At 40.9% G+C, this 21,662-nt stretch overlaps 1 protein-coding gene across 1 annotated transcript; it reads left to right on the forward strand.

The window, feature by feature from the left end:
- Positions 1–1,737: 1,737 nt before the first annotated feature.
- Positions 1,738–20,176, forward strand: LOC130164257 (retinal guanylyl cyclase 2-like). The gene is made up of 23 exons (XM_056368873.1): positions 1,738–1,978; positions 2,259–2,489; positions 2,990–3,145; positions 4,090–4,232; positions 4,445–4,600; positions 7,728–7,877; positions 9,408–9,627; positions 9,853–9,930; positions 10,038–10,126; positions 10,418–10,534; positions 10,636–10,719; positions 14,966–15,142; positions 15,365–15,518; positions 15,868–16,011; positions 16,109–16,257; positions 16,357–16,520; positions 17,512–17,635; positions 17,736–17,804; positions 17,914–18,088; positions 18,614–18,712; positions 18,811–18,896; positions 19,126–19,211; positions 20,052–20,176. Exons 1-23 carry the CDS (start codon positions 1,738–1,740, stop codon positions 20,137–20,139), a joined length of 3,180 nt encoding a protein of 1,059 aa, XP_056224848.1. The 3' UTR covers positions 20,140–20,176.
- The last annotated feature ends 1,486 nt before the right edge of the window (positions 20,177–21,662 follow it).

Genomic DNA, 21,662 nt, shown 5'->3' on the forward strand with positions numbered 1-21,662 from the left:
TTGAAGTGGACTAGATGTGGACTTGAAATGGACTAGATGTGGACTTGAAATGGACTGGATGTGGACTTGAAATGGACTAGATGTGGACTTGAAATGGACTGAATGTAGACTTGAAGTGTCTGCAGCTGTGACTGATGAACACACAGAGTTTTACTGTTTCTATTCATTCTACTGTCTCACCACAAGCCTCACTACAATCTGTTCTGGAGCTTTCAGTCATACCACATGATCTTCCTACCTCCTACTTCCTACTTACTGGGGAAGACTATGTAATACGGCTGAAAGCCCAGGAACAGCTGTTGTGTCATGGTGAGGTGCATAAGTGGACAGACTTCTCACCAATCCCAACTCAGCACTGGAAGAAGTACTCAGATACTTCACTGAAGTACAAGTACCAACAGAACTGTCACGGGTCTGAGGGGTAAGTAGGAACCAAATGCAGCCAACACTTTGGGGAACGGTGCAGACAGGTTTATTAACCAAAATACAGACATGAACAGACGACGTGAACAAACCCTGAACTAAACAGACGAACCGACACAGACAAAGGGAAGCACAAAGACTATATAGACACAGGAGGCAAGGTGATTGCACACAGGTGAAACACATCAGGGCGGGGCAGACAATCACTACACAGAAGCAAGACCACGACAAGAAGCAAAAACACTGAGACACACAAGGAACCAAATTACAAAATAAAACAGGAAGTGCGAAAAGTCCAAAACAAAACTAACAAAAAGTGTCTGCCATTGAAAAACATGACAAGAGCACAGTAAAAATACTTAAAGTAGATAAAGTATCACAGGAAAAAATACATCATGTAGGTAAATTATCACAGTAAAAATACACACCTCCACACACACACCAAAATCACAGATGAACTGTTTCTGTCACTTTATTAAGATTTATTATGTTTCTGTTTTTCTAACATGCAGTCAGTTTGTGTTCAGAGATGTGAGAGCTTTCAGTCAGAATGCATTGTCATCCTCCTGTGGAGAACAGCGTGATGTGTCTGTAGAGTTTGGTGTCAGAGTACATAACATCAGAACCAGGATCAGACGTCAGACTAAGATTTTAATATGAATGTAAACAAACCAAATTGATGACATCATCAGACAGGTGTATGATGTCACCAGGTGAGTGTGGTGTTCAGGTAGTTCCTGGCTCTCAGAGTGCTGATGGTGTTCTCTCTCTCTCTCTCTCTGTCTCTCTCAGTTTGTGTTAAGAGTGTTAGCATTGTTTCTATACTTAGCATTCTTAGCGCTCTTTAGCATTAGCTAATGGTGTCAGTCAGCTTTAATGTAAAGTATTATGGGTCAAAGGTCACGGCAGTCAGCTGGGTTCAATCTTTTAGGATGGTCAGAGTCTGAGGAGAAGTCAGCTCCTGATAAAAAAGATAGTGTAGCTCTCACTCATCAGAGATCTTATATTACCCTCCATGCTGCTGGTTTCCTCTCTGCTTGACGACATGGTCACGACCACGAACATGACAGAGCTTCAGAGACGAAGCCTGCCGCTGCGACTAGAGGGCAGAGTGTGTGTGTGTGTGTGTGTGTAAGCTGCTGCAGAGTTAAAATACACTTCCTGGACCACACACACTTCTACCATTCAACCAGAGATAAAATTCATTTCCACAGCTCAGTTTGTCCTGAACTGAACCCAGAATGTTTCTACTGTTTCTATTGTTTCTGATGATTCTAAAGATTCTAATGTTTCTACTGTTTTTATTTCGTCAGGATGCAGCTTCGTAGTTGGTTGCTATGGGTGTGTCTGTGGTTGCTAAGCATCACGAAGGCTTGGACAGCGACCTTCAGGCTGGCTCTTATTGGTCCATGGTCGTGTGACCCCATGTTTTCCCGGGCGATGCCGACGGCTGCGGCCAACCTGGCATTGTTACGGTTACGGAGCGACAGTCGTATGAGCAGAGGATATTGGTACGATGTGAAACTGCTGGATGAGGACTGCTCCGCCTCCAAAGGTTCATTACATCATTAACTAACGATCAGTCAATAAATTAAGTAATGATCAGTCAATTAACTAATGATCAGTCAATTAATGAACTAACAATGACAAACATTTATATAAATATCAAAATCAAATTGTTTTACATTTAAAATAATGAAAATTTATTAAACTCCAAACAGCTGGACAAGGTGCCTTCAAAGGTTCATTAGATGATAATTAGGATTTTAATAAAACTGAATTATTAGATAATAATGAGTGTGAAGGTTTCTGATTCTTCTTTGTTTTTTTTTCAGCTCTGACAGAACTTGGACAGATGGAGGGTTATGGCCACGCCTACATCGGACCCTTTAACCCTGCCCTCTGTCACGCCGCCTCCTTGTTGGCTCAGCACTGGGAGGCTGGGCTTGCCTCTCCGGGCTGTCTGGATACTGATTGGCCGAACCTGCCGCCCATCACTCCTCCCAGCAGAGTCTTGTTCAGTGTACTCAGGTTTTTCCGCTGGGCACACGTCGGCGTTGTCTCAGGTGAGCAAGTGACATCACTGCAGGGGTGTGCCCCTCCTCTTTGACCATTTTGGATTAGTAGGGAGTTAAGGGGGGAGTCAGGCACTGCCAAGATGGCGACGGTGGACCAGCTCATTCTGAGCAGCTCACTCTGAGCTTCAGAAATCTGTGGGTGATGTCACAGAGGTGTCGGCCATCTTTATTTACAGTCTGTGGTTCTGAGTTTAAACTGTGACAGGTTTTCCCCTCAGAGAGACACCTGGAACTACTCTGCAACTAGCTAACTCTAACTGGAACTAGTTACAATAACTGTAACATGACTCACACCAGATATGAATAATATGTAGTCACTGAATTAAACAGTTACCTGAATGTCAATATCCTGTCAAATATCATGACAATGACAGCGATGCCTGATCAATAGGAGACAGTGCCAGAAACCATCATTACATTATTGATCAGATGATTATCTGTGTTTTGATCTGTGTTGATCTCACTCTGTCCTTCCTCTTCATCATCAGCTCCGTCCAACCTCTGGGAGAGCACTGGGCATGAAGTGGCTTCAGCGCTCCGGGCTATGGGCCTGCCGATTGGTCCAGTTGTTACCATGGAAACTGAGAACAATGATGGAGCACGGGAGGCACTGAGAGCGATCAAAGAAGCCGACAAGGTCAAAGGTCAGGTCTGAAAGATCTGATTTCCAAAGGTTAAAAATGAACAAAACAAAGAGCAGCCACAGCTGTTGTCAGGGGCCCCAGACCCTCAGCTATACTCCTCACCAGTAGAATATCAACTACATCCGGTCCTCCATCCTCCATGTTGTGCTTGTGGTACTTGAGAGGGAGTCAACATCTGGTTTTACTTTACATTCATCAGTTTTATTTTAAAGTTATGGAAGAGGGTTAGGGCAATGTGTGAAATCTCTTTAATCACATGTGGCTCTAATCCTCTGTACAAAGTTGTGTTTTGTCAAATTGCTAATTTGCTAATTTGCAAAGTGTCTCAACAATGAACAGAGGACCTCAGAAAGGTCGTATCATTCCATCAGAGGAGACCACCTATTATTTTCTTTATCAATACACCTGACAATTATTTTCTCCAATAATCAGTTGATTGTTGATTGAATAAGATATGAGGAAATAGTGAAAAACTCTTCTTGTTCTGCCTGAACAACAGTCAAAAATACTATTAATGTTGATTTTAATAAAGTGGGACACAATCAAATATTCACATTTGAGAAACTGGTATCAGTGAATTATATTTTGCTTTGAAATTGTGTGTTTTAATGACAATGACAATGAATTAATTTGCAAATTTGCCAATTTATTTTCTTTCAATAAACTACTTAATTAATTGATTAATCATTTAATCTGTAGAGCAGTGGCTCGTTTGCTGGTGTCTGGAGTGATGACTCACATGTATAGTAGGGGTCCAACAACTATTAAAAGCTAAGGGGCCCCAGTTTGGAGTCAGAGTAGATTCACAGTATAATACACAATAAAATAATTGATATCAAGATAACTTAGAATTATTTTCACCCTCCATTTTATAAACTGTCCTAAATATTGATCTATGCATTTCACATACAACATTAAAAACTGTTTTTATTTTTCTATTTCAGTGGTGATCATGTGTATGACATCTGTCCTGATTGGTGGAGAGGATCAGCGAGAGCTACTATTGGCTGCACTGGACATGGGGATGGTTTCCGACGGTTATGTGTTTATACCGTATGACGCCCTGCTCTATGCTATGCCATATCAGGTAACTGATCACTTAAACTGCAAACTGATCGATCAATAACTGACAAAGCTGCAGGATGAGTTTGTATTGAGTTAGTTGACTTGTGTGTGAAGCTGTAGTTCCAGTTGTGACCTGACGAGGCGCTGCTGCAATTTAAAATATCCTGTTTTTCACTGTCAAATGTTTAAACTGAGTTCTGATTGGTTCCCTGGTTCTCCTCTCTGACCAATAAGGACACAGTTTTCCCTCAGCTTACCAATAGCACTCAGCTTCGTCATGCCTACAGCTCTGTTCTGACTGTCACCATGGCATCTGATCAAAGTTTCTATGAAGCTTTTCGTCAGGCTCAAATCAGCCGAGAGATCCGGTCTGCTGTCGCTGCAACTGAGGTAAATACACAACAAACAAATACACAACACATTAACAAACACAAATACACAACTACTACACAACAACACATTAACAAACAAATACAAAACATAGAAGCAACACACACACCCTAAAAATACATGTAAACAGAAAACAGTGGCATAAAAGTATGTTGACTTGGTGTATGGTGTGTGACTATGTGATATGAGGTGTATGACTGTATGAACGGTGGTGTATTGCTGTATATTGAGGTGTATGACTGTATACATGTTTCTTAATGTGCTGGCTGATCAGTGAACATGTTGCCTTAATGAATCAGGTTATAGGTGGAGCCTGCAACACTGGCTCACCTGTACTGTTTATATTAGGGGCTTTTCATTAGAGGTTTGTGCAGCAGACTGATGGTGAGTCCCCACCCTGCTGTTAGCTTCTCTTTACTGCTGTAGCATCATGTGTTTTAGATCTGTATGAAATTATTAGCTTCCTTTTACGACATTGACTGTGGAGGTTGGACTGAAGCTTTGTTACTGACTGCTTGTATCAGACGAGTGTGTAGAAACTGAATAATGTCCACATTGACACAGACAACCTCCGTCTGTCCCCTGTGATCAACACAAACACCTGCTTCACTTCACTTTCTCCTGAATCCTATTTCCTTTCCTAACCACTCTTCCTTGACCTTGATGGAAAACGTCAAGGAGAGATGTAGAGGAGAATTCAGGACTGAGGAGAAGACACCACAATGCAGAGAGGATCTAAGCTACATGATTATATTGTGATGGATGTTATTGGTGTGTCTTGCTTTGAATATTACTGCTGCAAGGAATTGTGGGATGGTGTTAAGGAGGAGGTTCAGAAGGAGAGGTGTACAATCATCGGCACATTAGAAGTCAAAATTAATCAAATGTCCACCTTGAGGAAATAAGGATAAATAATACTCAGTTCGACTACTCATGCACATAGGATAAAACTAAAAGTGAAAGAAAATCTGCTTACCAGCACTGCCGCCCCATATGATGATCAGGAAAACAAACAAAGGGTGAAAAGAGCCAATCAGTGCTGAGGAAAACAGAAGAAAGGAAGTGAGGCAAAGGAGAAAAGAAGTGTCAAAATAAAAGAAAATAGGAATCTTTACTACAGACGGCATTATCTCCTTTCCTTTCATAAATCAAGGTCCAGTGTTTCCTAAGCTAAAGGAGGGTTAGATAGGAAGCAGGGAAGATAGGAAGATAGGAAGCAGGGAAGCTCCTTTCCTCAGCTCTGATCATGATGCTGCTCAGATACTAAAGATTGTTTCACTGTCTGAACCTTCCTGAGGAGAAAAGATCTTTCAGCTCAGCCAGTGTGCTCTTCATGTGTTTTGATCAAGGTATTTTTATTGAATATTTTCAGTATACAATAATACAAATACAGATGAAGCATTGCATCCAATCAGTAAAATCAAGTATCCCCCAACCCAAACGCACACCCAACAACCTACAAGATCCAAGTCGCTGACTGAAAGTTAGTTATTCCTGAGGACTACCGAAGGGAACATAAATATTACAGAAATCTGCTTCCATTTTTTCCACAGTCTGATTTTAGACAGTCTGACCTTTGACCAATGAAGCCGATGTACTATCTTGAATTGCATAACAGCATGCCCTTGACAAATGGATGTGAGTATATCCTACAGATAATTCTCTGCCAAATTTGATCTGGAATCTGTTCATTTCGATCTTTTTCCCATTTATTTTTCAAATGATCTAAAGGAGATGAGTTATATAAGTTAAGAAGGTTATATAGCCTACCTATAATCTGTTTTAAATTTTTCCCCAGCTTGAACATGGACTCTAATAGGGATGTGGGGGGACTTAGAGGAAAGCAGTCAAAATGTAAGGTTATGAAATTCCGCAGCTGTAGATATCTAGAGAAATGGGACCTAGGGATATTGAATCTATTCACCAGTTGCTCAAAGGATGCAAAATTGTTATTTGGATACAGGTCCTTCAGTGAAAGGATACCACTCTTCGGACAAACCCCAAAGGCCCTGTCTAACATCGAAGGGGGAAAAATGTGGTTCTTAACTATTGGAGGAGAGGGGGAGAGGCTGTGGAGAGCAAAATACCTCCTAAACTGGTTCCAAATTTTCACTGAATATGTTACAATGGGGTTGGTAGTATGATAAGAGATGGGCTTTACAAGTGTAAGTTGAATGCATAATAAAGCTGGTAAGGAGCCATTTAGGGGTATCAGAGTTGTCTACGCCATTCATCCAGTACATCAACGCCCTGATGTTGGCTGCCAAGTAATAAAACAAAAAATTAGGCAGTGCCATACCACCATGAAGGCGAAGCCTCTGCAGTATACCTTTCTGCATACGTGGGACTTTTTTGTCCTAGATAAAGCTTGATATAAGCTTGTCTAATGAGTTAAAGAAAATTTCAGAAAATGGTCAGAAATATAGGAAGATTTTGAAACAGAAATGAATTTAGGTAACACATTCATCTTCAGTGTATTGATCCTTCCACTTGGAAAAAGCTGCAGCAAATCCCAGCGTTTAATGTCCTGCTTCAGACCACTTATCAGGGACAGAAAATTAGCTTTATAAAGGTCTTTATAATTATGTGTAATCCAGATTCCCAGATATCTGAACTTTTTTGTGTTAATTTTAAAAGGGGTTGAATTGAAGGAAATATTTTTGGGGTTAGGGTTAGATGATGTTGATGTATTAATTGGCATCAACTCACTTTTTTGAGGTTTTATCTTAAAGCCCAATATTTTGCCCAATACAATTCTCTTAACATGTCGAATAGCCTAGCAAGACTAGACAGAGGGTCCGAGAGGTATATAACAGCAGATCATCTGCGTACAGCGAGACCTTATACTCCTGGTCGACTCGGTCAATTTCTGTAATATGCATATCCTGGCGTATAATTAGTGCTAAAGGCTCAATAGCGATGGCGAAAAGAAGAGGAGACATCGGACAACCTTGTCTAGTGTGCAGAGATATTATTGTTGGTGCTGATTGCAGCCAATGGGGAGGAATAAAGAATTTGGATCCAGGATATAAACTTTGGGCCAAAATCAAATTTCTCAAGTGCATAGAAATGATAGTTCCACTCCCCCCAACTTCATGTTAAGTTTTGTCCTGAATTTTGTCTGCAGGTGTCTCCAGTCTTTGGGACCATATTTAACATGGTGTACTTCGTTGCTAAGGCAGTGGAGGAGCGTCGTCAAGCAGGGGGCGGGCATTGGGTGACGGGTGACCAGCTTGTTCAATCAAATGGAGGCTTTGATTTCCAGGGCTTCAATCAGGTCAGAGACATGTTAATATGGACTTGCTTGAGGTGTGTCAGGTGTGCCACCTGTGTGCATGTGGAGGACCTGGAGAAATATGTCCCAGGAGCAGATGTACTTAGTTGTTTCTATAAAATCAGATTCTATAATAAATGTGAGCAGACTGAGGTCAACTGCTGAAGAGCTCAGATGAGATTTAACTAGTTCTATCTCTTTAAAATCTGATGTGAGGAATTGTGATCCCGACATAGGATGGAAAAGTTTATTCAAAACCAGAGAGGATTTATTAAGGAAAGCGAACCATAATCAGCTTCTTCACATTAATGATGCATCTGCTGCTGTAGCCATGGAGACGACATGATACACAGCAGCTTCTTCATAAATGTGGTTCAGGAGATCAGGTATGAATCTGATCAAAATAATCTATACTGCCTGAGTTGGTCTGATTTTACAAGTATGGTATTTTTTCCACCTGTCAACACTTCTAGAAGAACGAGGTTGGGCTGTCTCCTTTCACCAGCTCTCCATTAGCTTCCGCATAGCACATTACCCCCACCCTCATCCAGTCTTACTGGCTTCCGGTCAAATCCCACATCCAGTACAAAATCCTCTCCGTCACCTACAAATCCCTGCATGGCCTCACCCCACAGTACCTGTCTGACCTCCTCCACCCCTTTTCCCTCGTCCCATAACGTTTGGTCCTCGGACACGGGTCGGCTCTCCACACCTAGCCTGCGACCTATTGGTGACAGAGCATTTAGTGTGGCAGCCCCCACCCTCTGGAACTCTCTGCCGGCAGAGATCCACACAGCATCATCTCTGGACGTCTATATTGTTTTATTTATTTACTTTGTGTCTTACTCTGTAACACAGCCTTTAGTACCTTGAAAGACGCTATAAAAATCGAAGTTATTATTATTATCATTATTATGTGTTGGTTTACACGAGGAGCTGGACGACTCCAGTCTTGTTACACTGGGCTGGGTTTTCAATGAGTTCAGTTGAGGATTAAAATCCACTTTAAGAGCTCTGTTGAAGATTTAGATATTTGGGTATAAAAAAGTGACCTTCACTAAATCAATTTGCTATAAATAATCTCAATCTACACACATTCAGTTGTAATAATGAGTCTACTACTGAGGATTATTATTACAACTCAATGATAGAGCTCTCATCACTCTTAGACTCTAGGAAAATTACTTCTAGATTTATTGTGAAAGGTAGAAAACTTCAAATGAAGTGCAACACTTTTCAGTTTTATTGGTTAGCAGATCAAGCACTGCAGTTTGGCGCACCACTGAGAAGAACTATTATATTTTTACAGGATGTGATGTGCTCAGAGATTCCTTTTAAACTCTTCACAGCTACATTTAGTGCAGTTGCGTCCAGATCATCATCATTTAGAGACACTGCTCAGTTTCCTCTGAGCAGGAGCTGAGGTCTTGAAGGTTTTCTGTCAGTTACATCATCAGTCACATGATTAACCAACAGGACTATGTGATGAAGATGTTATAAGCTTCACCTTCACTCTTCCCACTCTTTTCTCAGGTGTTGTATGGAGGTAAAGAGGGGCGTGGCCTGCAGGCCAGGTATGTGGTGTTGGACAGTGATGGTGACCAACTCGTGCCGACACACTCATTCGCTCCAACACACATGGATGGGACGATCGGAGGTCTGAGACCACTGAGCCGCTCCTTCATCTTCCCTGGAGGAAATCCCCCCAAAGCCAGTTTCTGTTGGTTCAGTCCAGAGGAGGCCTGCAGCGGGGGTGAGCTCAATAAACCTGCACAGTGGTGGGAACTTTGTATTTCTGTTGGTTCAGTATATGTATGTGCTGTTTATGTACGTACAGTTCATATGTAGACTGAAGGTCTGAGATCTACTGAGCACCTCATACTGTCCATCATGATCATGTGTCTGTAATCCAGGGATGTCAGCAGGAAGTGAGACTGACCGGATGTTAAATTATTTCATTTCCTGTGTTTATCTGCAGGTGTAGACACGGCAACAATGTTTTTTGTCTTCCTGTTGCTCTGTGCTCTGATTGGAGTATTTTTATACTGGAACAGGTCAACACACACACACACACACACACACCACACACACACACACACACTTTTCAACAGGAAACTCTTTTAAGTTTTATAAGGTTGGGATAATAATAATAATGATGTGTGCACAGGAAGTACAGGGGAGCAGCAAACATCACCAAACTGATTATGACTCTGGACGACATCGTCTTCATCGACACTCAAGTCAGCAGAACGGTCAGTTACCTGTCAGGTGTTCAACTACTGGCTCAATTAGGATCAAAAAGAATTTTGACTTTTAAAGCAATGATCACCAATAGTTTCAGAGTTTTTAGTTGAAAATCAGCCTTTTAAACCCGTAAAATACTCTGCAGGAGCCTGATGTGAACCCATGTTGAACTGTGTTAATAACTGGACGTTAGCAGGCTGAACAACAAGCTGCTGCTGATGTCATTGATTATGTTGTTGATACTGTAGAAACTGAATGACGAGCTGCTGTTGATATTGATGTTTTTGTTGTTGTCATAGAAACTGAACGATGAGTCGATCATGAGGAGTCTTCTAGAAATTAAAACTCCGTTCCGCTCGATTGCTCGAAGTTACATCTTGACTACACCTGAGAGCTCCAACATAGGAATACTGGAGGTACACCTATATTTCTACCTGCACATGCACCTGTCTGTTGACCTGCAGCTGTCTCTCTGATACACTGACTCTGTTGCTCTGATCGGTTATGTTGTTACCAGGGCGACTGGGTTTGGCTGAAGAAGATTCCTGTTGGAAAGATGATGACAAGTGTCAATCAAAGCACCCAGAGGTTTTTCAGCCAGGTAAAAAGCACAGTAGATACACAGTAGATATTCTTTATTCTTTATTTACAAGGATAGCCCCTTGAGATGTCCCATCTCATTTTCGAGGGGGTCCTTACAGATGATACAAAACAAAACGAAACACAAAAACGACATCATAGTAGTAAATCATAATAAAGGTAAATATAACACAAGACTATACAAGACAATTAGACGCAGAAACAACCGCACTCATACACACGTACACTCAAACTTTGCTCCCATAGTCACTCCCCTTCCAGCCCATACCATAATCAGAAACAATCAGTGAACCATCTGCGAAAATCCAACTGCAAGGTGATAGGAATGCACATACATATAATAAACAGCATAAGGGAGAGGAGAGAAAAAAAAGTAAATAAATAAAAATAAAATAAAAAATAAAAGAGAGAGAGATCAGAAACAGGAGCAGGATGTTTGAAAATGAGTAAGAAGAGATGATTTGAAGATATGGAAAGAGGCAATAGACCTGAGTGAACGGGGAAGATTATTCCAGTCTGTTGGAGCTTTAAATTTAAATGCACGACGACCTATTTCTTTGTTGATTCTGGGTGTAAGGAAGAAGGGATGATCCGTATTCCTTAACCTGTACTGTGAACTAAAAAGAATTAGGTAATGTTTCAGATATGAAGGGAAATTGAAATGAATACACTTAAAAATAAACAGTGACCAATGGAGTTGCCTTCTTGACTTGGGGGCCAGCCAGTTCAAGGACTCATAACAGACAGTGATGGGTTTTATAGGGACATATAAGCACAAATCTACAGAGACTATTGTATAATACTGTGAGAGGACGGAGATTTGATTCTGAGGTGTTCCCCTAGATGACATCAGCATAATAAAGTAATGGAAGTATCAGCTGAGTTATGATTCTTTTACGGATTTGTTGTGAGAAACAATCAGCAGAACGATAGAGAGATTTCAGTTGACCATATATTTTCTTGGAGATTGAGTTGATATGAGTTTTGAAGGAGAACTGGGAATCAAGCCAGAGACCGAGATATTTAAATTCATTAACTTTTGTCAGAGCTGTTCCATCAAGGAAAGTAATGGACCAGTTTTTAGTTAAGGGCAAAGAATTAGGTCGAGTACAAAACAACATATTATAAGATTTATTGTTGTTCAAGAGAAGCTTATTGGAAGAGAACCATTTCTGAACTAAGTTAAAATCAGATTGTAGGGAGTGTTGGATTTGTGAGCTGTCGGAACTGGAAGAGCAAGTGTCATCTGCATATAAATGAATTAAACAGTCGGAACAGATTTGTGGAAGATCATTGATGAAGATGGAAAATAAAAGAGGACCTAAGGATGAACCTTGTGGAACACCTTTATCAAGAATTTTGAAGTCTGACTGACTGCCCTGAAAAATAACACATTGACTTCTGTGATGAAAATAAGAATTGAAAATTAATAGAGTCAGAAGAAAGACCAACTGCATACAGTTTGTCCAGGAGAAGATAATGATCAGCCATGTCAAAGGCTTTGGTGAGATCAATGAATATAGCACCTGTTGGCATGTTGCTGTCAGATGCTGATAGTATATTGTTTGTGAATTTTAAAAGAGCAGTGTTGGTCGAGAAATTTGGTTGAAAACCAGATTGGTGTGGGGATAATAAGTTATGGTCATTGAGATATTTAGATAATTGATTAAAGATTAGTTTCTCAAATATTTTTGTTATGCTGTTGATAATTGAAATGGGTCTATAATTGTTAATATCTTTGGTATCACCTGGCTTTACCCTGGCACATTTCCACGATCGAGGTGTTTCACAAGTAGCCAGTGATAAATTAAATAAATCAGCCAGTGGAATGACAGTACATGAGAGGCAAGTTTAATCATCAGTTCATCAATTCATCAGTTCATGTACGCATCTGACCAGGCTGGGACTGGTCAGATGCGTACATGAACTGATGAAGCCTCTTGGATGAGAGGTGAAACGTCTTCCCAGACATATAATCAAGTCCAGTTGTTTTTTCGATTTAAAACTCCTTTAGGATACTATGACCTGGACAAATGAGAATATGTACAGGCTGATCTATATGTGTTCTGAGTTGGGGTAAAGTCAGAATGAGAAGAAAAGGAAGAAGAGCTGCCAATTGTGGAGAAATGATGACTGAAGGCCTCTGCAATTATTAAAGGTTCGCCGACAGTTTCACTGTTTATTCTAATATTAGTAGTGGAGCTTTTTGTGGGCTTGTTGGTTATAAAATTGATTCTCTTCCAGAATTGCTTTGGATTCTTAAAATCAGTTGATAAACAGTCCTTATAATAATTTCTAGTATTGGTTTTACATTTATTCCTTAACTCTTTGTAAGCCTCCCAGTCAGCAGAATCCTTTGATATGCGGTATTTTTTCCATGCCTTGTCTCTTTGTTTGAATAAATGTATGAGATCTCCTTTGATCCAAGGTAGATGTCAACCCTTAACTTTAATTAATGTCCAAGGAGCATGTTTATCAATTATCTCGACAAATTCCTTATAAAGGTAATTCCATGCATCTTCAGCAGATGGAATTAAGTAAAATCTCTCCCAGTTTATATTTAATATATCTTGGATAAAATGTTCAGGGTTAATGTTATTCGATTTCCTTAATTTGATTAATTTAGGAGGAAGATGAGGCATTTTAATTTTCCAGATATAAAAAACAATAGAGTGGTCACTGAGAGAGTCAGGTGGCACCTCAGATTGTAGAATTCTGCCGGGACGGGAGACTAGAATCCAGTTGAGCAGGGAAGAGGAGCTGGGACCAACTCTGGGTTCAGTAATGAGTTGGGTTAAATTTATGCTGTTAAAGAGATTGCGATCTTTTTGAGAGGAATGAACTAGCCAATTGGAATTAAAGTCACCTAATATGATTTTTTCACTAGCACAGTATAAGGAATTAATGGTGGACAGGATACATTCAGTGGTTTCAGCAGGAGCAGATGGAGGTTTATAGATATTTCCTATGATTAGTCGTTTGTTTTCTTGAAAAATTATTTTAACGAAGAGGCCTTCAAAGTGCAGTGGATTCTCACTTGGCAATACAAGTTCTGCAGTCAGATTTGAGGATACATACATTAAGAGGCCCCCACCTCTGGAGCCCCTGTCTTTCCTAAATAGAGCATAGTTGTCAAGTTTGACTTCATCATCAGAAATATCACTGTTTAACCAAGTTTCAGAAAGAGTAATTACATGAGGTTTATTATAAGTGAGTCGGGCTCTCAATAAATCAATTTTAGGTGGCAAACCCCTAATGTTCAAATGAATGACAAGCAAACCTTTAGAAGAGTTCATTACTCCGAGATAACAGGATAAATATGCGCATGATGTGATAGCAGAAATGCACACAGAGCATCATCGCAAATTGTAGTATGTAGCAGCCAGGGGCAGGTGATGAGAGAGTCAGAAGGAGAGCAACACGTACACACACACACACACACACACACACACACACACACACACACACATACACATACACATACAAGGACAGGGGAAGTACATAAGAACAGGCTGCAGCATTGAGGGGAAAAAGTAAAGAAAGCTAAAATCAGAAAATAGAAAATAAGTACACATCTCAGTCTGCATGACCCTTTAAGCGAGCATAACAAAATAAGAGGTCCAGGTTTATTAATGCTAAAGTAGTTATATAATAAAATATAATAGACCTCCATGAAATCATCTGATGACATGAATACAAGTTATAATAATAATAATAATAATAGTAATAATAATAGTGATAAGATAAAATAAGATAGACTGCGAATGCTTCATAATTTATTAATTCCAACATTCAAAGTATTAACTGCCTATAACAAACTACTTATAGGTGTCCATCCTTTCTAGTTTAAGTGATCTGGAACAACCCATCTTTTAGTGGTACGCCGTTTTACATTTTCGTGTCACAATATACGGCAAACAGTAGTAAAGCAGCAGCAACCCTTGCTGTGCCCAGCAACATTTGCAAATAGAAAACAAAAAATAAGGCAGCAGCCTCCAAAGCTGCGCCTAGGCCAGTGACAACAATGCAAATATAAAATAATGAATTCAATGTCGGTCCGGCGAGGAAATAATTACAAAACGGAGATGAACTAAATAATTCAAATAGTTCATCAGCAAGCTGAGCATTGTGCTACTGTTAGCACTACCTTTGATCACTAACATTAGGCTGTCATATCAGAGTCAATGGAGGAGTCAATGGAAGTGAGCCTACCAAGGAATCTCTCAACTTTTTGTGTCTCTGCCCAGTTGCGGGAGATGCGACATGAGAACCTGAACCTGTACCTGGGTCTGTTCCTGGACTCTGGGATCTTTGCTCTGGTGGTAGAACATTGTCCTCGAGGAAGTCTGGCTGACCTGCTGGCCAACAGCAACATAAGGCTGGACTGGATGTTCAAGTCATCCCTGCTCATGGACCTCATCAAGGTGCTGTTGAGATACTACTACTCGTAATATTAAAAATAAAAGTATCCTCTAGATAAAACTCTTGTGATAATAAAAGTGTCCTGGTGAAACCTGTGTACAGTTAACGGTGGGTGGGTTCTGAGTGTTGACGTGTGGTGTGGTCTGACTATTTTTTCAGATTCTGTTCTTTGATTGGAGCTTAAATGTATTTAATGATAACAAAAAATTGTCTGTGTGTTCCAGGGGATGAAGTACCTTCATCTACGAGGTCTGAGTCATGGTCGACTCAAATCTACAAACTGTTTAGTCGACGGACGTTTTGTTCTGAAAGTCACTGACTACGGCCTTCCCATGATCCTTCACTCTCAGGGCCTCAGCACTCCTGAGGACCCACAAGGTAAAACATGAAATATAATGTTGCTCAGAGGTTTTATCTGAATTTCTCTCGTCATGAAGTCACAGGTTTGTTTCTGCAGCAAAAAACAAGAAATGTTTGGTTGTTAAATTTCCGCATTTCATTTAAAATACTCTCTGGACCTCTGACCTTCCCTTTAGTCAGCAGCTCTTCTTCAGTGATCTGAAGGTCACTGAAGGTTCTGATGGTGTAAAGGTTCTTTGTTTTTCTGTATTTCACCATTTTTAATATTTTATAACCTAACTTCTCTACCTGTCGGTCTCCCTCTCTGTCTCTCTCTCTTTCCACCTGTCTCCCTCTCTGTCACTCTCCACCTGTCTCTCTCTCTCAGAGCTCCTGTGGACAGCTCCGGAGCTTTTGAGGAATCCGGTCCAAGGAGGTTCGTTTGCTGGAGACGTCTTCAGTTTCTCCATCATCACACAGGAAGTGATCTCACGAATGCTGCCATACGCCATGATGGACATGCCTGCCCACGGTGAGACAGGATGTCTATCTGACCACCTGTCTGTCTACTTCAGTGTCTGACCATCTGTCTGTCCACCTGTCTGTCTGACCACCTGTCTGTCTGTCAGAGATTGTAGAGCGTCTGAAGCAGCCCCCTCCTCTCTGCAGACCGGTGGTTTCGGTGGATGAAGCTCCGGCCGAGTGTCTCAGTCTAATGAACGAATGTTGGAATGAAGATCCGAGTAAGAGGCTGAGCTTCGACGACATTTTCAAACAGGTGAGATGAGCTGCTGCCTGCTGGCTGATGTGAAGAACTGCAGAACAGAAACACTTCAGACATGTATTTCTCATACATCTGTTTGGTGTATGTTTGCAGTTTCGGGGCATTAACAGAGGGAAGAGGGCGAACATCATCGACTCCATGTTGCGGATGCTGGAGCAGTACAGTTCAAACCTGGAGGATCTGATCCGAGAACGAACTGATGAACTAGAGGTCGAGAGAAACAAAACAGAGAAACTGATCGGACAGCTCCTGCCTAAGTAAGACACGTAATTTTAAACTGAAATAATACAGTTGCCCAAACACATGTTGATCTGATTCAGTGTGACATCACTTCCTGAGGATGTCCCTCCACAATAAAAGGGGCTGCAGAACTCCATTAAGTTTCCTGCAGTACAACAGGAATGCAGTGATGGTTGTCTGAACATCATGATGCACTGCAGACAGGAGCTGATCACAGATGATACTCAGCTGCTGTTGTTAAAGCTCCTCCAGTGTAAAGGTCTCTGTCCACCTGTAGTTTGATTATAGATCAGCTCTAGCTTCTATATTAGTACTGTGAAAGTATCAAAGCCTCAGTCCACAGAGAAATGCACACAGCCTGTATTCAGAAACTGGGCCTTAAAACCAGCCGTCAGGACTTCTGGAACTTTGTGATGTCGCAACAAAGCAGTCACTGCTCTGAGCCATGCTTTGAGCCCTGCCCACATGACGTCCAGTAGAGGTCACATGTTCAATGATACCTTCAAAAAAAGTTCTTCTATCTTTTGTTATGAAATAATTACAATGAATAAAAGTCTGTCAAGGTGTTCAGTTGATTTTAAAGATGTTTATCTCTCTATGAATTTAAGGAACACAAAACAGTCTATTTATACAATTACACATATCAAACAGTAAGAATAGTAATAAATTCATGACATGATAGTCTTTAGATTCACAGATAATCCTGAACCAGGACTATGTCTGTTCGGCTCCTTCCAGCTATGTCCTTGAGTTTCACAGCTGTTTTTACAAACCAGCAGTAGCAGGCTACGATCCATGGCTTGAAGCTGTCCTCAGAAAACAGGTCTGGTCTCACTAGAGCTCCACAGTGATGTAAAACTACACTGACATGGTTTCAAATCTACTGTATCTTCTTCTGGATCAACACTTCAAATAAAATATGGAGCTTTAACAAGACAAAAAGACAAAGACAAAACATGACTGCCCTGTGTGTGTGTGTGCGTGTGTGTGTGCGTGCGCGTGTTTTAGGTCGGTAGCTCAGGCACTGAAGAAAGGGAAGCCCGTCCAACCAGAACATTACTCAGACTGCACTCTGTACTTCAGTGACATCGTCGGATTCACCACCATCTCTGCTCTCAGTGAACCCATCGAGGTACAAGCTTCTCTTACATCTGACACTTTACACCTTCCGCTGTTTACTGACACTGTGTGTGTGTGTGTGTGTGTGTGTGTGTGTGCGCGTGTGACTGCAGGTGGTGGACCTGCTGAATGACCTCTACACCATGTTTGATGCCATCATTGCTTCTCATGACGTCTACAAGGTAAAGAACTCTTCAGCTCAACTTATTAAACCCATCTGACCTTTGATGTAGGGGTAGCACAATACACACCTGAATGACATCACAGCCGTCAGTTGTTTTGTTTCTGCAGGTGGAGACTATCGGAGATGCCTACATGGTGGCTTCAGGTGTCCCCAACAGAAATGGGAATCAACATGCAGCAGAAGTGGCCAACATGTCTCTGGACATCCTGCACTCGATAGGAGCGTTCAAGATCAAACACATGCCAGAGATCAAAGTCAAGATACGGATTGGACTGCACTCAGGTACACGTGCACACACACACACACTGGTACTATGGAACGTGGATTGGTCCATAACGTCTAGTTTGAATTCAATGTTTAATGTCTTCTGATGTTTAAATTTCGGTTAGGGATAGCTACTACTATCACTTCCTTCAGGGTGGAACACAGGGACATTATCATTTGCTAACAAGGAACTATTCAGCCTACGTGTGAACTGAGGTTAGGAAAATTTACATTATTAATAATATTTAGAAATGTATAATATTGATATTATTATAAACTGCTTTTCTTATTTAAATGTAACTTAAAAATCATTTATCTAATGTGGTGTGTTTCTGTAAGTGTACCTAAACTGCAGCGTTAGAGCAGAAATAACCGTCTGAACAGGAATAATAACCTGTAGACGAAGTAGAGACAGACCAGGTGAGGGGGCAGAGCTGTACTGGGGGTGATCAAACCCAAACCAGTAGCATGGAAACATTGATGGTCCAAACACCTGAAGACGTTCTATACATGTGCCTCTCTTGCCTGTCTGTCTGTACTCAGGTGCAGTGGTAGCAGGTGTGGTGGGACTCACAATGCCCAGGTATTGTCTGTTTGGAGACACAGTTACCACGGCGTCACACATGGAAGCCAGCGGACTGCGTATGTGAAAATTAATCAGTGATTGATTAACAGAGAACTGAGTTCAGTGACTGAGTCAGGATCAATAAATGATGATCAATAATGTGTTTTGTCTCTAGCCTACAGGATCCACATCAGTCTGTGCACAGTGAAGGTCCTGACCAGTCTCAAACTGGGATACCACATCGACACCAGGAAGGCACAGGTGAGCTCACCTGTCACACTGTTCTGTAACACCAGGATCAGGATCAGCACCAGAATCTGGATCAGGATGAGAATCAAGATCAGAATCAGGACCAGGATCATGGCCAGAATCAGGATCATGATCAGAATCAGGACCAGGAACAGGAAGAGAATCAAGATCAGAATCAGGACCAGGATCAGGGCCAGAATCAGGATCAGAATCAGAAATAGAATGGTGTTTGTTTTTGTAGGTGAAGGGCTCGGAGGACACGTATTGGCTGACTGGTCGAGATGGTTTCACAAAACATCTTCCTGTTCCTCCAGACCTGACCGGAGGGTAAGAACTCAAACACACATAAAAATAATCAATCATAACCTGACGTCACAAATAGATTAAGGTGGAACCAGTAAAATAAGCAGCAGGCTGTTCATTTTGTACAGGTGAGAAACACAAACACAAAGACAAGAAATAAAACAGACACAGCACTTTCAAAATATAACAGTAAATGATTAGACAGAGTCAAGGAGACCAGTCCCATGCAGCGTTCACCCAACACGAGTTCCTTTACAGTCAAAAGGTGCCCATGCGCACACGCACGCACGCACACACACGCGATTTAGTGTACCAACATTTATGTAACGTCAGCTGCAGCCATGAGGATCTAACATTTACTGTCAGTCACCTTTTTGTTCTTTATCAGAAGGATTTAATCAAAAAATGTAAATCTTTAGTGACAATGACAATTTTTTTTATCAGATCAGCTTTTTTCTAGTGGAGAGAACAGGTAACTGTGCTAATGCTAATGCTAGCTTCAGAGATTATAATGACATCTGGATTTAATGAGCAGAATCAGTCTGTTGTTTCACATGCACACTGTTTCAACAAGGAAACAGCAGTAACTAAATGGATACAAAGAACAAAGATGCCGATGACCTCCAGGACTGTTTGAGGGTGTGTGGTGAATTTCTTCAGAGACCGGTCTCTGGAGGTTCAGCTTGCCTGAGGTCATGTAACACACTGGCCAATCAGAAACAATTCTGTGTCTCAGACTCGATTTCTCAGAATTTTTCAAATTGATGTTTAGTTTGTTTGAAACTAAATAAAATAAAGATTTATCATTCAAATACATCAGGTTTATTTCTCACCTGTCTCAACTGTCTCACCTGTCTCTGTCAGGGCCAGTAACCATGGTATCAGTCTGGATGAGATTCCAGTTGAGAGACGACAAAAGTTTCTGGAACGACAGAAGATGATGAAAAAATGATGGCAAAACACACACACTACCTCAAGGACGACATTTTAATAGCTGGTCAAACTCAATAGAACTGGTGGAAGATTCCACATGGACAGTGATTTCTGAGAACACTTCATCAGGTTTCTTTGAACCAATCATCTCTGTGCCTCTCGTGGGTCTCATACATTACACAGTAATAAATTCTTAGCTAGGAGAATGTAAGTAAAGACATTACCGACTCTACAGCTTTACATACAGTCATACAGTGTTCAAGTTTAATAGTTGTATTTCCCATTACTGTGTCCACACCGTCCTGTGACCACTGTGGCTCATCCTGACTGTAGAGTCTTTAGTTTGTTTTTCTTAGGTAATGAAAGAGTTTAAGTACAAATTTTACATTGAAATCAGTGAAGACACATGTTAATTTCTACAGTTATTATTGGTCCGATAAATAAAGTGTGAGTCTAAGGTAATATGAAAAGTTAAGATCCAGGGAAGCATGAGTAATAATTATCTTTGTCACTGCTTCCTGATGTTATTGTTTTCAGCCACCATGATTCTGTCATGTTACTAATAAATCAATAAATTGAAATCATTGTTATTTGCATAGAAGGAAATCCAAGAAAACAGTTCCAGAACCAATACAATATACATATATATATACAGCTGCAACAATCCCAAAACAAATCCTGCGAAATTCTGGAGGGACTGAAAGATTTAGGGGGATTTGTTAAAATACCCCCAATTTTACTGCAGTTTTTTTTTTTAAATGGAGATAAAAGTTGCGATGTTTGTAGATGATTTTTTTTAGGGTTACGGATAGGATTTTAAAACTCTCTCGATGATTCCCCCTGCTTCGTCCGACGACTGGGCAGTTGAAATGGGGAACCAAAGGCAATGCACTGGCCGACGCTCGTCGTCCGCAGTTCTCAGTTCCAACAAACTATTCTCCCATAAACGGTTGTTTATAGATTGTTAGAAAGTTGCGTAATTGAGTCTGTCCTCATTATTTTGGGTTAGAGTTTTATAGTTCTCTTGGTGATCACCTTTATTGGTCCGACGACTGGGCAGTTTTGGAAAAGGGGAATCAAAAGTAATGCACTGGCTGTTGTTTTGTCAATAAAAATTTTTAAGAAAAATTTGTTTTTCTTAATGGCAATTTAGTAGGTATATATCATCTTCTAATGTAATTAATTGTAGTTAAATTTTACATTATCCTTTTTTTGGGGGGGGGGGGGTTATTAGATTAATATTCCCACCGTAGGTTGTTGTAGAGGTTGGGGGGTTCCCCGGGAGGGTTAGGGAAGGGGAACTGATCCCATCCCCAAAAGGGTCCGGGAGGTGCACGGTCCTTCCCTCGCTCGGTTCCTCCACCCCGGTCGCAATAACGCTGACGAGAGCGCTGACGCCTCCGCACGTAGCGAACGGTCGTCCATCCCCCCTCGTCATCTTCGTAGCCCATTTTGGGCTTTATCTCTGTTTCTTAATTTATTTTAGCTTTGTTATTTATTAATCAAATTATTTATTCTTTATAATAGATATAACTTGAATGT

Source organism: Seriola aureovittata, chromosome 23 (genome assembly GCF_021018895.1).
Source record: "Seriola aureovittata isolate HTS-2021-v1 ecotype China chromosome 23, ASM2101889v1, whole genome shotgun sequence".
NCBI lineage: Eukaryota > Metazoa > Chordata > Actinopteri > Carangiformes > Carangidae > Seriola > Seriola aureovittata.